This window comes from Schistocerca piceifrons, chromosome 11 (genome assembly GCF_021461385.2).
Source record: "Schistocerca piceifrons isolate TAMUIC-IGC-003096 chromosome 11, iqSchPice1.1, whole genome shotgun sequence".
NCBI classification, from domain to species: Eukaryota; Metazoa; Arthropoda; class Insecta; order Orthoptera; family Acrididae; genus Schistocerca; species Schistocerca piceifrons.
This window is the reverse complement of record NC_060148.1, coordinates 130544705-130563962: the sequence shown is the minus strand read 5'-3', so window position 1 is coordinate 130563962 and position 19258 is coordinate 130544705. Positions and strand designations below refer to the sequence as shown.

Here is a 19258-nt window from a genome sequence, read left to right as displayed (position 1 = left end):
ATCTTTCTTGGACTGTGTCCACAAGATGTGTGTGTTTTTGACAGTAAACATCAGCAACAGCAAGTGGTTACTCTACATGGATGCAATGTATAGTACACCACACCATCGCTATTCCACCACACGTATAACATTACCTTTTGTGGATACCTCTTGTTACTGCTTTCTTTGGGCTCAACTATTCCTTTCTTTTCCTTATTTCATCATAAAGACACCATTTCTTGTCACCATAATGGCACAGACCGGAATGTTTGGTGTCTTTCACAAGCAAACTGACGACAAGCAATCAGAGATGTGCATATGGCCATCCACTGATTTTTGTGATTTTGGTTTACAGCATGTGATATCCATATTCCTGGTTTTTAAACCCCCCTCCACTGCATGTCACAGTGCTGGAATGATCACAGTTCTCACGCTTGCCAGTTCTTGAGTACACTGAATTGAATCATTATGGATTAATACTTTTAGATGATCTTCTTCAAACCCCCAAGGTCTTCCTGAACATGGAGGGTCACTAATGTCAAAACAGTTCTTAAGATGAGAAAATCATTTTCTTGCTGAGCTATGTCCAATGGTATTGTGTACGTACATGGCGCAAATGTTTCTCGCTGCCTCCACAACAGTTACCCCTGTACAGAACTAAAACTGAAGAATATGTCAGCAATGTCCTTATTTCTCCACTTGGCAATCCCCAAATGACCAAATGACAACATTTATACTCCAACAGCAACAGTGAACAACAAATAAAAATGACAATTGATAAATAAACTCTCAGCAACTGGAATACCAACATGCAAAACAAATGTGCTACAAACTTATGTACCAGCCTAATACCTAGAAAAAAAATTGAAAAAAAAAGTTGCATGAAAACAATAATTTCGTAACAGTAGCTGAAATTACTGGTGAGAAAAAGTGACAATTTAAATTAGACCCATTACATTCAGTCGGGAAGTGTATACTAGACCAGCAGACATCAGTTTGATCCGGTGATCTGTCAAATAGATCACAGGAATCATCTGGTGACAGAAGCAGGAACTCTTCTTGTTATGATCGTAACAACCTAATTACTAAAATGTTGTGCTGATTTTGCAGCAAGATTTATAATTGCAGTAGAAACACTTATTACAATTTTGATCTTCTCTTTACTTGGGAAGCCATAATTTTATGGTGTTAAGAGAATTACAGTTACAATAACTGAATCATAGTTTAGCAACCAAAAACTGGGTCATAGTAACAAATGATACTTTTGGAGGAAAATTGAATTCAGAATGGGGAAACATTATGTCCAATGTTATATAGGTTTCAGCATTTGACTCGTCTTGACTATATAAATGTTGTGTTGAAGCCACTGGAGGAACCTTCAAAACTGTAACATTTGCTGATAACACAAGTATACTGTTAACTGAGTGAAACACATTCATACCAGGAACAGCCAGGAGAATAATGGTCCTGGTCACAACTGGTTTACAGGCAGTGAAAGAAAAATTCAACATTTATACATACAAAAACGCACATCATGAAATTCCACACAAATCAAAATGAGTTACAGATACAAGGAAGAGGTATCAATGACATATACGGGATCAGAATCCACGTGCAAAGTTCCTGGGTGTGCAGACAGTTAATAGAGTACAGAGACACCAGCATGAAAATGAGTCAACAGAAAGCTTTCTGGGCCTTGAAATTATAAACGTTCCTCGAATGTGAAAACCTGCCAAAATGCTTCCTAGCACTTTGTACAGTTTCACTTAGTACTGTCCTATAGGATGATCTTATATTGCATGGCATGGTATAAGTATTTATCTTATAGAAGCATGCAGCACAAAAGTGATGTGATGTTGACAACTGAAAATTGCATGAACCTCTTTGAAGACCCAGGGAATCATGCAAATACATGCCAGTACATAACTCAACATTGGTTTTTATGTTAAAAAACCATATAGATATTTTATTTATTTGTGGTGGGCTGCCCCACAAGGTAATTCCAAGAACAAATGAAAAATCCAAAAGAAGTTGCCATTATTGTCTGTACGCGAGTGACACTGAGTGCATCAACTTGGTAAGTTTATCGATTTGTTGACCATTTCAACTTGAAATCCAAGCAGATACGGGATAGTAGCAGGTCATTTTTCATTGCTTGAAATCATATAAAATGAATCCTTGTGGGATTAAGACAAACTGGTACCTGTAAACCAGTTGTACGCATGATCAGCTGTCATCTAAGGTGTGTCTTTTTAGGTTGAGGATAGGCATTTGATTGATATGCCTATGTTAAAAGAAAATTATAGTATGTAAAAGAGCTTTATGGGAAATTAGTAATATTTCTGAAATATTCCAGTGACAAATTATATGAACAGCCACTACACAAAGAGCATAATTGGAGAAGAAGCCAGGAAGAGGACTACTGCAATGGCAGTAAAATGAGTCTTTAACTGCTGCCTTGCAGAGAACCATTAAGATGAATGAGAATGAAGAAATTCAATCAGTATGCCAGGAGGTGATCAGCCAATGAGAAACTTGTCTGATGTAAACAACCACCAGGCATTAACAGCATGGAACTATGAGAGCAGCTGGATTTAACATACAAATAAATGTTATTTTTGTTACTTTTTAACTGCTGTTCTCAAAACATGTAACAGCAGTAAGGCTAACATGCTGTGAAGCAGGCAACACGAAGTTTGTTGGTGATTTTCATGATTTTTTTATTCAATTTCGTAATTTTATGAAGGAACAGTTAGTGAGATAAACAGTGAATTGAATCTCTGAAGAGTAGGGAATTATGCAACAAATTACAGAATGTGGACAAATTGGAAAGCACAAACAAACTGAAAATAGATGGAATGGAAAATTATCAGAAATATAATTTTTCAACTGGACGTAGTACCACTGCTTTGAAACATGCATAAAAGAACACTTCTTAGTTGTGAGCTGACAGGTAGATCAATTGCCTGTACAGGGCTGCAAATCCAGGCTTGACCTCACATTACAGTATCTTCTTTATTTGTGGGAGTTTCTGAAAGGCGTCATCCACAAGGTCTGTTCAAAAAATTCTGGAACATTCACAGTTTTCCGTCATTGGTGTGTTGGACAGGAAAGCAGTTGGCACCCCTGCACATGCCTATGCTTAAAGTGTAATTGCCAGAAGCTTCATTGTCATACATCTGTCAGTTATTGTTCTGTGTTGTACTGAGTAGAATATTGTGTCACATATTTTGTGAATTTCGAGATACCAGAGTTAGAGGAGAAATGAGCTTGCATTAAATTTTGTGTGAAACTGAAGAAAACCTTTACAGAGACACACCAAATGATGCAGGAATCCTATGGTGGCGAGTGCTTAAGCTGTACTCAGTGTTAGAAACGGTTTAACAGTTTAAAAATGGCTGGACAGATGTAAAGATGGCACTTACTCAGGGCCTCTTCAACATCTAACCATGATGCTCATGTCAGATATGTTGAAGAAACTGTGCATGAAAAAAAAAACTGGGTGTCGGAGGTTGCAGAAGAATGTAACATTTCAGTTGGATTGTGTCATGAAATCGCGACACAGCATCTTGGAATACATCATGTTGTGGCCAAGTTCATCCCACGGCTCATGAGCCATGACCAGAAAGATCTTAGACTTGCAATCCGTGAAGAGCTTTTGGATCACAGAATGACAATGAGATGTTTCTTAAGAGAATCTTAGCTGGTGATGACACGTGGGTCTATGGTTGTGATGTTGAGACCAAGGTTCATTCTACACAGTGGATTGGGAAAGGTTCTCCATGGCCAAAAAGACTCGTCAGGTCAGATCAAATGTCAAAGCCATGCTGACACTTTTCTTTGACTTTGAAGGATTAGTTCTTCATGAATTTGTGCCATAGGGACAAACTGTTAATCAATGGTACTATCAGGACATGTTGTGACACCTGCGAGAAAATGTGAGAGCGGCCTGAAATGTGGTGAGATAATTCATGGCTCTTGTATCATGATAATACACCAGCACATTCATCCCTGTTGGTGCATAACAACTACACAAAAAACTGAATCACTGTGCTGCCTCATCCTTTGTACTCTCCACACATACCCCATGCGGACTTCTTTTTATTTCAAAAGTTGAAAATCCCATTGAAAAGATGAAGATTTGTTAAACTTAACAAACTAAATATTCACAGATGGTACTTCACGCAATCCAGCAAGAAGCATACCATGACTACTTCATGAAGTGTAAATGGCATTGAGTGTGGTGTACCATTTGTGGAGGAGACCATGAACAATAAGTAAAAGGTATATTTTGTGGACAAAGTTCCCGAATTTTTAACAGATCTCATATGTGCTTCCCTTCAAACAACTTTGGGTGAACTATGATGCTACATGGTAACAGCTGTGACTGTAGGAACTCTTGACACACTTGCAAATGCATGGGTCAAGGCTATTGTCTTGATGATTAAGTGTGTTAAAAAATATTAATATTCATGATCAGTAAATGGAGAGTTTGATCATAAATTTTACGGCTGCCTGGGCGTGGCAACCATAATTTGGATATGGAGTAGGACGTGACCAGGTTGTGACTAAAATCTGGTGGCAGGAAAATGATTAGTGACAAATAAGTGCCAGCTGGAATAAAACAGTTACTTAGCTTTATTGACAGTGAAGAGTGTACCGTAGATCAGTTCCAATTAGTGTCCACAGAATATTCCTGATTCATGGCCTAAGTTGTTATACAATACTGAATCACATCGCGAGCTAGTTAACAAGACAACAAACGATGGCACTGATGACTGCAACAAGCTGTCTGCAAGACTGCCTGACTCGGGGCCAGCACTCCTGTTATATGGTGTAGCAAGACGGTGCTGTAGGCCCCAGTTCAGCAATCGTGCGACATCTTCAGTCGGCTGCAATGCCATGCGCCGCCAGCGGTCGCAACGGGAGACTGTGGCAAGTGATGCGACGGCAGGGCGCGCGCGCTATTCGGTTGGGCCCGCGGATACAACAGTAAACACATTTATGGAAAGTACCTTAATGTTGTATCATGTAAATCACATACAACTGGAAAATCATATGGTTCTTTTGTAAATAAGGCATGTGTGAAAGTAAAACTCTGCCCCAAGCCTGTATGTTCATTTATGCCACAGTTATAGTCTTGTGAAATTTGATGATTTTAAACATCCTGAGGAATTGTTTATATAAGTATAATTTCTTTTGGTAAAATGCAAAAACCTTAATTTGTATCGATGTGTTGCATTTATTATTATACATTTTAGAATTTTTTCATAATATTAAATTTTCTTTCTACACTGTAACCTATACCTTGCTAACGATGGTGTGTGAAGGTTACTCATTTGTCCATTCTTTGATTTACACATTGGATTCCTTAAATGGTGATGTGGTTGGGTGTACAATGAGCCACAACACACATTTAAAGGAGAAGCTGCCACAGCAATTTACTCCTGTGAAGTATACTGACAACCAGCAATTGTGCCTAGTGCTCATCTACTCACAATGCTCATTATGGGAACTGCTAATAGATTATTTTGTATGTACGTATGTATGTGTGTATGTACATTATCTCCTGTGAAAAATATCACTGTTGCTCCTGCAGCATCACTCATCTACTTATTTTACCTAGCATCTGCATCTGCAGCGATACTTTGCAATTCCCCTTATGGCATGTGGCAGAGGATATCTCGTACCACTAATATCCATTTCCTTTCCCATTCCACTCACAAACAGACAGAGGGGAAAAGTGACGGCATATGCACCCTGATCTCATATTTTATCTTAGTGCTCCTTTTGAGAAATGTATGTTGCCACCAATAGAACATTTGGCAGTCAGCTTCAGATGCCACTAATCTAAATCTTCTCAATAGCATTCCTTGAAAAAAAAAAAAAGAAAAAACATTGCCTCCCCTCCAGGGATTCCTATCAGAGTTCCCGAAGCATCTCCATAACACTTGTGTTTAGTTCAGATCTACCAGTAACAAATCTAGCAACCTGCCTCTGAACTGCTTCTCCAACAAAGGATTAATACACCTTTACACAGAAATTGTATCAGCTGTCTGCTTATTGCCAAAGTTGAAACCCATTCAACATAAACACAAAAGTAAAGTGGAACTTTCACCCCAGAGTCAAAATATGGCTAATAATGTACTACTGAACTATGGTTTTGGACACACTATATCCACTGGAAACTAAATTTTTCTGTTCAGCCACTCAACAATCAATCAAAATAGCAAAGCCACATGATGCTACTCTACACATATAACACATATACACATATAACCTCACTGAATAAAAGAATGAAAAATACACCCATGCTTAACTACATGCTTATTCCATATGAAACCATCCTCATGACTCTGCAGAACATTGTGCTCTCTCTTACCTCACCCCTAACCCACTATTTCTTTCCAATATCACTCCACTGTGTTACACTTCATTGTGAAATTAGTTGTGTTCTACACTAAGTGGCTGTAGGTCTTAACTCTCCCATGAAGCTGAACATACAAGTCTGACGCTTTACTTGTTGTCTCATTACTCACTGCAGAGTCCTTGCACTGTTTTTCTCCAATGCATTCATAATCCACTCACTGAATTCCTTCCCAGAAATAGCTGCTTCCAACACAAATTTCTGCCACTCATTTTCCCTTACGGTACTTGATGGTTGCAAAAGATGATTTTATCAATCTCATTAAACCCATTTGGGAACCTCAATTTTCCATATCTTCACTACAGATTAAAAAGATTTCTACATGAGAAATATCAACCATCAGCAGTCTAGTGCATTAAACCTACCATGCACCTAGTGCATGGCACAGACTTGGGAAGCTATAACCAGCATTGCAAAATACGAAATATTTATGAGACAATGCCTTACATTTCTTAAAACATGCCATTACAAATTAGCCTCCATGTTCAATCTTTCAAGCAATGCCACATCAGCCTATAATCACATCTAGTTGCTGGAATCTTATTGCAGAACAAGGGCTTTCAGCTAGTAGTACATGTGTATTGGTCTGCAAGATCACCAAAACCTCAGAAAAACTAAAACAACTGAGAATTATTGTTCGACAGCATGTAAGTGACAAAAATTAATACAACTTCTTGATCCCAACATCTAATCCCTTGACTTCATTTCCTAGATGATGTGTCTCTTTGGTTATTATCTTCTTCACTAATGCCACCTTCACATACAACAGCAAATACAATCTAGAAAACCATAACACACAGGCAAATGAGACTATGTCATGAATGCACATCAAAATTAAGCCTGGCAAACAAATGTCTAATGCAGAAGGAGCAAATCTGAGGTAGGAACCAGTTCTGCTGGTTTTTAGAAAATCACACTCTCCAGGAGTTCAATTAACAATGACTTTAAATTTATTGATCTAGCTTCTTGCGCAATTAGCTAGTAAAATTACTAATTCCACAAATGATACAGAATCTTGCTGTCCATCTGCCAGTATCAAAAGGGCCAGCCCTATTTTTCTGCATTATTAAGCTCCAGCATTTTACATTAAACAGACTGAATAATTACTAATACAAGAGGTACCATAGAAGTAGCCACAATACGTATAGGTTGTGGCCAAGGTATCAGGGGTGATCTCACACGTACAAATTTTCTCTTTTTTCAAAACCATGAAAATTTTTGGTACTAACTAACGAATAGCAACGATTCACAAAGATAAGAAAGACTGATATTCTTTTGAATTGTTTACAAAGAAGTTCTTGGAAAGAGGAATATTTCTCAAATGACTTACACTATTAGAATTTACACTTTGTCTAAATGTGAATCTAATGTATCCGTCACACATAGCCATCAAAAAACACATTTGCTATCAACAACGGCTACAGAAAATAGGATTATACCAGTCACCAGTGCTCTTCTGCTTCCGTTCACAACACTCAACAAATGATAAGTGATATGCAAGTCAATTGGAAGAGTATAAGAATGCTCTAGAATTATGAAAGGAAATAAGCTCCAGGAAATTCACAATCTGGGCCAATTCCACTGCAATGCATCCTTTACTTTACACAATTAATAGAAGACTTTTTTTCTGACTCTGCATGCAGTGTCAAAGGTGTGAATACTTACAATCTTCTCACTTACACTGACTTCCACATTTAGTTCAGGGTCCTCCTTGATAAAATCAGTGGACCAAGAGATTCCCAATGGATATTCGACAAACTGAAAGAAGTAAACAAACCTCAAAATTATAACTGCTTAATAACTTATGTATGTACGACGTAACTATCATTATTCTTTTTTATTAGTATCATTCACCTTTACAGAGATTCATACGGCTTCAGAAGAATGAGTGTCAGGATGGTTCAAAATCGGTTCTAATGTCTCTGATTTTCCTATCTGCTATTGTGTAAGAGTTATATTGGCATACTTTCACTTTCTTTTCCTGTCATATAATCTACTCTGATTTCAGTGGTACTAGGGTCTGCTCTCTTGGGTGATCACACACTCCCATATACAAGAGATGGAAATAATCTGCCAGCTAATTCATAAAAAAGGATGCTTTTTGGTTATTAATCAAATTAATTTGGCATTCCATAGATTACATCCAACATTTACCAAATTTAATGATATTTACATAGCTTCCTCCTCTGACACCATGTATTTTCATTGTCTGCTTATTAGGAGGAGGAGGAGGAGGAGGAGGAGGAGGAGGAGGAGGAGGAGATTAGTGTTTAACATCCCATCGACAACGAGGTCATTAGAGGCGGAGCGCAAGCTTGGGTGAGGGAAGGATGAGGAAGGAAATCAGCCGTGCCCTTTCAAAGGAACCATCCCGGCATTTGCCTGAAGCGATTTAGGGAAAGCATGGAAAACCTAAATCAAGATGGCCGGAGACGGGATTGAACCGTCGTCCTCCCGAATGCGAGTCCAGTGTGCTTATTAGGAAACAATGCACATGTCTGTCATGTTCTGGAGAAAAATTATAAGAAATTACACACAGTCAATGCAGGATTTCAATGATGATGTAAATACTTTAGTGAACTGTGACTGCAAAGTCTAAAACATACACCCACCACATATGTTACTTGCAAGTCTTCCATTATAGCACTGTGACACAGAGGCAGTTAACTAGATTAGCAATTACTTTGAAGAGGAAGTCTTCCTTGCTATACTGGTACCAAATATGTATTTAAGGCATTCATTACATAAGGGCATGATGAAACATTAATACAAAAGTAATAGTTAGTAAAAATATGAAAACTATTGGCAATAACCAACATGTAACACAGCTAACTTGAGCTGGTGCGATAGGTTACAGCTGCTCACAATCCATGACAATTTAATCTGAATGTCCCATATTAATTTCATGAGTTTTACTACACTTAATGGATAATACGGTGCTTCTGTGGAAACTTACATTAAGATCAGAGCCATCCACATGATGTTTCAGTTCTGAATCTTGCTTTACCCGAACACTAGGCTCTTCATTCTTTAGTGGGTCTTCAGGAAACTGAAAAAAGGAAAAAAAGTGCATTTAAGGCTTTCATGCCCTTTCCTTACACATGGCCCTCTCTTAGAGGAGGGTACGGAAGCACAGAGAGAGAGAGAGAGAGAGAGAGAGAGAGAGAGAGAGAGAGAGAGAGAGAGAGAGAGAGAATACTCTCAAACAGATCTTGTGTAGAAGATGACAAGCCCAAAACACTAATAATCATGCATATTCATCAGTTACCACCAGGCAGCCAGAAAATGTGGATGCCACAATTCAAATATTTGAAATCAAAGCTTTGTTTACCCTGAAAGCCAGGCACATAAGCAAGAGATTGTTCACCAAATATCAATCAAAATTATTCTCACACACCAAGCAGCAACCAGTATACACAGTATCCATAAATATTATTAAAGTGGATATATGTTCCACATTTCCTCCCATACCACTGGATCGACTTCAATCAGGCTAGGTATACTTGTAACTTACTATCTAGACAAAAATACTAAAAAGGTAAGTAATACCAACCTCCTATGGAGATGGGTGTGTGAATGTGAAGAGAGGAGGGGGAGGTACAAAGACAGTGAGAAGGGGGACTGGAACAGATGGACAGTGAGAGTGTAGCAGATGGACAGAGATGGTTCAGTGATTGGTTGGTTGACTGAACAGACTGACACGCCAATAGTGCCGTTTTCCCTGAACACACAGGTCTAAATGAGTGAAGATAAGAGACCCTACTGCACAAAACCCAGTGAAAGAAATCCCCCAAGGTCTACAAAACATCAATGAAAGTGACTTAAGGGACAAAAAGAAGAAGAGCAACAGAGGTAGAAAGGCAGGCAAGGTTCTCCATCAAGGGAGCAGCCAGAAGCCCCCTGAAAGCAGATGCAATGTGGGAACATTCATCCCCCAACCCCTGCCACTTACCATAGGCACTCCACTTAGGAACTGCCTAGGACAGACTATCAACGTGGACAGAGGAAGATAAGCACAGAGAGAGAAAAGATTAACAAGTCGCACAGACTATGTGAGAGGGGGGAAAAAAACAAAAAAAACAGGTAGGGTGAAGATCAGGCTGGACCACTAACACAAGGTGTATATGCTCCAAGACAACAGGGAAATCTGGGAAAAACCAAGGAATTTTTTCACCCAGGCGAAAACTGGGAAAACACCAGATCTTTTAAGAATTCTGGGAATTTCTCCCTGTTAAAGTTTTCAGTTCCTTTTTTTTGTTTTGACTGGTAAGAAATGATACTCTAACAAAGAATTTTACTTTAGCTCGCTACTGCAATGTAAAGTTGCAGCAATAAAACATAAACAAGAAAAAAATAAAAATTTGTTGCAAAGGAAATGCGCCATTTAAAACAACAAAACACAATGCACAAACAAGCGTCTGTCAACAGCAAAATGTGTCAAAAGCTTTAGGATGAAGGCTATGCAATAATTCATAACAAACTGCTTCCAAATGGGCATAACGACACAATGGTTTCATTAGATTCATTTGAGTAGTTGCCAGCAGGCTTATGCGCATACACAGTTGAATCGCATATGAGCAGTACCTTCTCCTGCTTCTGGCTACTTGAAGTGTGGCTGTTAGCTGTATCCAAGGTAACTAGACATGAGTTGTTGTACCAGCAGTAGCAACAAGCAGCCATATGCTACCCAGAAACAGTTTTCTTGCACCCCAAACTGCCAGATTTGCACATGCGCAAAGCACTCCAAGTTGTAGTGGGATGAGGAGTAGGCTCCACGTGAACCATGTTTACGTTTCGTGATTTTGCTGTTTCTTCTTGGTTTACAGTTCTCAAGTCACATGAAAAGAAAACGGATTTCTGTGGGCAGGAGCTATAAAGTGAATTAAAAAACATTCACTTAATAATGGAAGGCTAAAATATGGTATTAGTTTCAGTTCTCTGATTTGATTTGATTTCCATGTTTTTGGCAACTGGGCATTAGTTCCCTTGCAGAACACTTAAGTAATTTTTATACATTTGTTAAAAAAAATGGCTTTGATTAATCTTTTCCTCAGAGGCAGTCAATTTATTGGAAAGACTATTGGCTAGGGTCAAAATGTTTGCGGAATTTCAAGTGCACGTTGTTATCTTTTGGGACACATGGCATTATGATATAATAGAGAACTAAACATGAGATAATATGGTACTGGTACTCCAAGAAAATTTGCATACGGAAACAACACTGAAAGCTTAATATCAGCTTGAGGCGTACGTCTTTGTGAATCTGGACATATGAATGTGCTATGTATGTCAAATTATGCATTTTATTATCGTTTACGAAATTCCGAGACTCTTCAGGTTCCTCTGATGTCCTGTTTCATTTATGGCATAATGTAAGGTCTCTTAATGCTATATACGTATGAACATATGGACTATCTGCGTCATCATAGCAGCACAGGCACAGTAACACAATTTTCTGGTGCTTTCTGACATCTGCTGAAACTAATTCTAATAGGTCATGGGAAAATAATTCGATTGATGGTTTGAAAAGCGTTACTTTCAAAGTACATTTCATTTTACACAATATGCATTATGTTGCGTGTGTGAATGTGCTTTGAATTTCTTAAATCACGGAGCGTTTGATTCTCATTTAAGGCTTAATAAACTGAGGGCCAAGCAACACCAGACATTTACGTCATTACTTAAAATTTTACTGGTACATTTGTGTGATGTACCTAAGTGTACTAAGCACAAAAAAGACAAATATTATATGTGAAAGCTTAACTTTTCTTGTAGCTACAATATGTACATTAACTCTACCATTAACTTTTCCTACTTGTGTGTTCGCACTACTGAACAGTGATGTTGCTATATGCTGACTACATCACGTGTCCTATGTTCCGAATCACTACATTTACATGTGACACATGACGAAAACCTAATTTTGGAAACCGCTTTTTGCTGTCTGAAGCGGATTTGCTAACCCAGTTAACTACGGTGCCTACAAATCAGCAGATATAGTTTGCCTTAGTCAGAACAATCGCCATTTCTCTTCAATTAGATGACACGGTAAATGATGATAGCTAAAACAGTTGCAGAATAAAAATTTATTAAAATTCTTGACCAAGGTTTCGGTATATATAAATATACCTTTATCAGAAGTAAAATATCTAAAATTACATCTTGCAATGGAATTTAATACAACAATTGTGCCAAAGGTGTCGTCAGCAGTTAAGACAACATCTCCATTTATACAACATGATTATGGACACAGGGTCAATTTGAACACAGTTTAGCATCTGAAGTACAGACCTGGGTTCAAATCATGGTCCAGCACAAATTCTCAACTTTCCTCATTGACGTAAGTAAACGTGCACTGGCAGCTAATGTCTTAAAGGGGCTCCAGAAGGCCGTATCTTCCAATGTTAAAACAGCATATAAGTTATGTTTTCTCTGAAAGCATTTGAGCTAGGGTGTTGAAAGTTTTACAGGTTATTATAGGAGTATTGGCTCCAACTTAACACTGACATTTTTAGGAATTTCAATTCAGTTGTTACAGATAAAGTTTCCTTTTTTAATGAAAATTCACTACTTTTTGTGCTATTTTTTATTCACAGATTCAACAATACACAAGTTTTGGGAAAAGGCTGAGTTAAGTTACGCAGAAGGTACTGTGCAACATTTCCTGAAAATTTGAAGCAAATTGGTTTGGTAGATCCTGGGAAGTCTTGATCCCATTTGTTTCTGTACATGTCTCAAACTTCTGCAAATTTGCAAGAAAAAAGAAAACTTTCAGAAATCAAGTGACGAAGTTTGGATTACCTTTTAGTGCATTCCAGGGCCATAGAATGGATTATCTCCATCTTCTGTGAAATACTCCCCAAGCATCCTCTTTGTCTTCCTCCTGCTTGCTCTGGCTTGTATTTCTAGGCGATTTATAGCCATATCAGCAACCAAAAGACTTCCTTAACTAAAGCAAGCATCATTCTTCCCATGTTGAAACCTATCTTGATTCCCATATTTCGAAATACTTTGCACCTTACACGTTGCAATCATTGAAAGTAGGAACAGCATCATACACACCAAAGTCAAGTGTTTCTATTCCAACAAACCCAGTCTTAGGAATTCTTGACCATATAATATTATTTACACTATCATTGGGGTTTTGAGTTTTTCCATGAAGACACTTTTTCAAAAGTTCAGGTGCTACTAAGTCTCTGAAAAATGGGTTTTATCATGCCCATTACAGCATCTGGAGACTGTTTATGAGTGTACACTTCACCAGTCAGCAGTCCCTTGTTGTGCTTATACCAACTGGTTTCTCCTTTGGGACACAAGTAATAATGGGGACTTTCATCAGTTGAAAAAATATGAAAATAAGAGCCCAAACAGCCTCCTCCATTTCATTGACACTGTGTGTTAACTAGTATTAACTAGTTAACTAGTGTTAACTAGTAGCCATTCCATAACAGTTTTGTATTTTATCAATTACACTGCCAGTTAACCTTCTTGTCCCAACCAACCCTTCACAGTCACTGAGTTTCTGTTTGTTGTAGGAAGTTTTCAGTCACCAAAGTCTTGATCCCATTTGTTTCTGTACATGTCTCAAATTTCTGCACAACAACATCACCACCATAGGGCTTCAGTTGTTAAATATGTTTGAAACTTTTAGGATCACTGTCGCCAAGGTAATCCACATATCACACTTTACCACATGCAACAAAATCTTGAAATATATTACTGCTACATCTATAACTTTTCCTGTATAGGTACTGGCGGCAGATACTACACCATGAAGGTATGTGTGTCCCCATTTATGCCAGGTACCATTGAATGCTGCAGTCAAGTCTCTATTACCACTGTATTATATTACTGCCTCTTCCACAGCTTTCCTCATAGATTCTCTACAGGTATTTTCTACTTTAGACCCTATAAATGTATTATTGTTGTAAACTTGGCTGGGGATTTGGATGATTCATCATGCCATAGAAAACTGCACCTGCAGTAACACTCTTACCAACTGTATGCAAGGCATAAATGAAACTAATTTTTTGTTCAAAGATTTTGCTACCATTGGAGTTACTGCAACACTGTTCCAAAAGATCATTATGTATGAGCATTTACCACACGCCTGTTACATTTCACCGGCAAGTCCTACATGATTTTTTGTAGAGAGTTACAGACCGATTTCACTACACTGAATACACTTACACAATACACAAAAATTCTGTAGAGAACTGACATGTCAAGTATTTCATTCATATCTGATTTGCCCATAAAACATTCATACTTTTCACTAACTGAACCAAGCTTCCTCTATGAAGTACTTTCTTTCCCACTTTCACTGCAATGGGCAGGTGTACCAGTAAGATTAGGTTCACACACTTGATTATCTTTATTGTTTACAGTAATAACATCTACCTTTGGCTTTCCAAAATTTCTCATTTTCTTAAAAGCCTTCACAGGATTTCTAGTCAATTTTCATTTACCCATGATTATCCTTCAGTAAAACAGAGACTTAAATGAACCAAATTCACTACGAATATTTTCAGGATTACAAAAGATTAAATAAACATGAAACACACAACAACTGAGTGAGCAATATATATCAAACTATCACAGGTTAGCCACAATACATTTTCTCTCACATCACTAAAATGTACATGATGAGAATGTCAGGTCATTAGTACAACACTTGACAACAATTTAACAGCACCACAGTGGATCACACCCATGCAAAACATATTTCAAAAATATTTTAAAATAGTTGCAGTCTTTTAAACTGAATAAATTATATCTTAATTGAATGGGGAAGTAGATAGATTTTTAAAATACAAAAATGTAAAAATTGAACATTTCATGATTTTGAAACTTTCCAGAGCCCCAAAATTCCTCTGTCTAGATTCATTGTGGCTGCAGGATCAAAATAGTTTCTCTTCTCTTGGACATATCCAGAAGAAGAGTCACCACATACATATTCGACCTGTGTCCAGATTAGACATGAATGTACATGATTTCGCAATGGCAGTGACTGTTTCCATTTACATTTAATGACAATATATAATTTTACTTTGTGCTAATTTTCGTGACCTTGTTTAATGCATAAATCTCTCTTCCTTGACTGTAGCATTCTTAAGCAGCCTGATTCTGATTCAAACGACACCCACAGCAGTCAAAACTGACATGCAGTTATCCTTCAGGTAACAGCCATTTAAAATAGAGATTAAGCTGGTACATTATTTGAGCACTAGGAATACCATACTTTCATCGGGGTTGTTTCAGCAGCACATTACATCTGTAGCTTTCTCTGTTTTTATTCAAGGTGCGATCTCCTGTTTTCGTGACTTTACAGTACATTCGCGCAGAGAGTAGCAAAGGCGTCAATTCTTTTGAATGACCAGCGACACAGTTCAGTAATGCATCAGCCTCTACTGGTGACACATTACAAGGATTTAAGTTGGATATATTGCTTCCTCTGTGTACTTGTATGGTTAACTCTTGAATTAACAGTGATAGAATGGATATAATGTGTGCATGCTGTGCAGGCAGCTGAAATGCATCCGGCCATGCTCAGCAGTCTCCAGCCTGCTGCCTCTTGTCGCAAAATCTGGGTTAGCACATGGGACACCTCAGGTGTTGCTTATTTTGCCCACTGGTTCTGCTGCCAAGGCACCTTACAGTGTACCCAATGTGACTGAGCTGCCCTCAACGAAGGTGAGTGAGTTGAAGTATCTGTTAGTACTATTTGAGGCAGAGAATGAATGTGGAAGCTGGCCTCAGCCAGGCATCCTGTGAGTTGACTGGTGGCTGCTCCATCATGTAGCAAACAGGCATAAGGGGAAAGGGGTTTGCTAGTCAATTGGGAGCTCCAGTGTTACATTCATTATGGATCTCCATGCAGAAATGGTATCTAGGACTGGAAATAAATCCATTGTGCACTGAATATGTCTACTGGGAGCCCTCATCAGAGATGTAGATCATGCTCTGCCTGTGGCTATAAAGCTTACAGGGTGTAGCCGTCTTCAAGTTCTGGCTGATGTTGGCACCAATGATGTCTGTTGGCTGGGTTTCGCAGCCATCCTCAGTTCATAAGGGCAGCTGGCACAAGTGGTGAAGGGATCTTGTGCCGCACATGGGGTGTATGCAGATACTCAGGTAATGCAAAGAGACGGAAATCAAACTGCATACAAAGTAACGGCAATTTGGCTGCCAAAATTGTAATAGTACATTCTTGAAGTATTCATAGCTCCTGAATTTAATGACCTCCAGGAAAGCTGTCATGATCAAATTACTCTTGGAACTGAAAGCTGCTGCAACTCAAAGAAGAAACCCTTAAAATATTTAGCAAGGCATGGAATGTATGCTAAAAAAGACAGATTAGACACCCACTGGAGGGGTAGTGTCAGGAAAGTGTAGGGGGAGAGGAAGAGAAAGAATGAATATGAATTAACTTTGTGCAATAAATGAAAGCAGATGCTATTGGTGGTAATAAACCCCTTCAAAAACTACTGGAAGTATGATTCTCAGATAAAATAATATTTTTGTGTTGTAAACATGTCAGTATGCTTCAAATACTTTTTGCCACTTATAACTACAAAGTTATGGAAACATTCATTTAGATTCTATATGTTTTGCATGCTAGCTGTGACTGACATTTCCCCATTACAAAAGAATGTATTTCTTTACCTTGCCTGTGGCAATAGTAGGTACTTTGCATCTATCCATTTGGTTTATTCAGTTCTAATACAAATTACTGCTTGCATGTTATTTAAGGTGTAAGGTAACAACCAATTGCATAGTAGAGGTGATGAGTCATTGAACGGCACATCAACAAGACAGAACTTTCCTACATTTCCCACAGATACTATTTCAGAACCATGCCCTGATTTTTACAGGCTAACTACAATGTGCCAGCACTGTGAATAAGCAGAGTTAACAATTCCACACCACCAACGGTTATGGGACCCAGTTCTATTTTTGCAAAAGAATTTATTTATTTATTTATATTTCAAGAAGAGCCATCATACAGAATCACATAATCATTCAACAGGATTTTTACATCTACTAGATATGTGTGTAGGTTTGTACATATTTCCTTTGGCTTTTCTTATGAACTGGAATGACCTTAGCCTTTTTCAATACACGTGACAAACCAGTGTTCAATAAATGACCAATTCCAGTGCCAGAGAGGGGTCAGTTCAACATTTTTTATTGAATGTGGTAGCTAAATTTTTACATAATGAGGCCTCCCCTCTGTTCTGCATCTACTTCTGGTGAGTATTCCATATGGAACCTAAAACTATGTAGCAATTTATTCTAGTTTCTTTTTTTCAAATATTATGTGCCCAATGCTACTATTACCTAATGAGAGTAACTTTGGGCCTTACTGCTAAATGCTTCTGCACATTTCTAGTATTAAGTGGCTAAATGGTAAGTCCAAGATTACAAATCCGAAGATCTTTATTCATTAAACTGTAAGTACATTGTAACTCGCATAAATCAGTTCACATGTGGAAAGAGAACAATGGCATACCACAGCCAGTAGGACTGTCCATAGTAGGGAACTGCAGTGTCAAAAACCTCCACACTGGTGACAGCTTTACCTCTAGTTTAGTTTTATGTTTACTTTTGCTGATATTTCACAATATATATTCCCCTCAGTGACAAACACAGATGACCAATCCTTGGCTCTGGCACATAGCCATTTCACTACTTATTGGCTTTGCAAAGGGGCTTTCCAAACCTAAAACATATGAGAATGCATCCCACATGGAATCTGCAAAAGATTAGCTTCTTTCTGGGTGCTGTGCCTCTCCACCTGCATACAAACTCCACAAGCAGTCGAATGGTGAATCGTGGATGGTACCTTGTACCACTGCCAGTCATTTCTGTACTGCTCTATCACAGTTCCCTTTACAGATGAATCACACTTTACTGCAGTTTTCCCAACTCACAAAAGTTCATCATTTCCCTATCAGTGTAGAAGATGGTGTCACCCTGGCACTCGGCACGGATGACAAATACAAGACGCTGGAAAACCATCGGTGCAACAGAGACCTTACAATCCTGGAATACGTCAGTCCTAATTTATTTATTTATTTACATGTCAAGTTCCGTAGGACCAAATTGAGGAGCAAATCTCCAAGGTCATGGAACATGTCAGTACATGAACTTACAACATAAAAGTAATAACAGATAAAAATAAATGTTCATGATCCTAAAAAAAAGTCAGTTCATAAGTTTAAGTAAACGATATGAGCAATACAATAAGAATCAGCTAAATTTTTCAAGGAACTCCTCGACAGAATATAATGAGGGACCCATGAGGAAACTCTTCAGTTTTGATTTGAAACTGCGTGGATTACTGCCACAATTTTTGAATTCGAGTGGCTGCTTTTTGAAAATGGATGCAGCCGTATACTACACACCTTTTTACACAAGAGTTAAGGAAGTCCGATCCACATGGAGGTTTGATTTTTGCCGAGTATTAACTGAGTGAAAGCTGCTTATTCTTGGGAATAAACTAATATTGGCAACAAGAAATGAGAATAAGGAATATACTTATTGAGAGGCCAATGTCAAAATACCCAGACTCATGAAAAGAGGTGGACAAGATGTTTGTGAACTCACACCACTTATTACCCGAACCACCCATTTCTGAGCCAAAAATATCCTTCTAGAATGGGAAGAGAAACCCCCAAAATATAATACCATACGACATAAGTGAATGAAAATAAGCAAAGTAGACCAATTTACATGTCGAAGTATCACCGAATAGTAAAAATGGCAGTATTAAGTCTTTGAACAAGATCCTGAATGTGGGTTTTCCATGACAGCTTACTATCTATCTGAACACCTAGAAATTTGAACTTT

The 19258-nt window shown here is 38.2% G+C and overlaps 1 protein-coding gene across 8 annotated transcripts in view; it reads right to left on the bottom strand.

The window, feature by feature from the left end:
- LOC124720466 (zinc finger protein ZFP2-like) overlaps positions 1–19258 on the bottom strand; it is an 85652-nt gene that overhangs the window by 54220 nt on the left and 12174 nt on the right. For 3 of the 8 annotated variants that reach the window (XM_047245820.1, XM_047245826.1, XM_047245824.1), the window contains exons 3-4: positions 9363–9455; positions 8072–8164 (exon numbers count right to left, since the gene is read on the bottom strand). In XM_047245820.1, coding sequence (XP_047101776.1) covers positions 8072–8164; positions 9363–9455 — 186 coding nt within the window. Of the gene's footprint in view, positions 1–4599; positions 4944–8071; positions 8165–9362; positions 9456–19258 lie in introns of those variants that run through there. The other 5 variants (XM_047245821.1, XM_047245827.1, XM_047245825.1 and 2 more) reach the window with 3 other exon arrangements.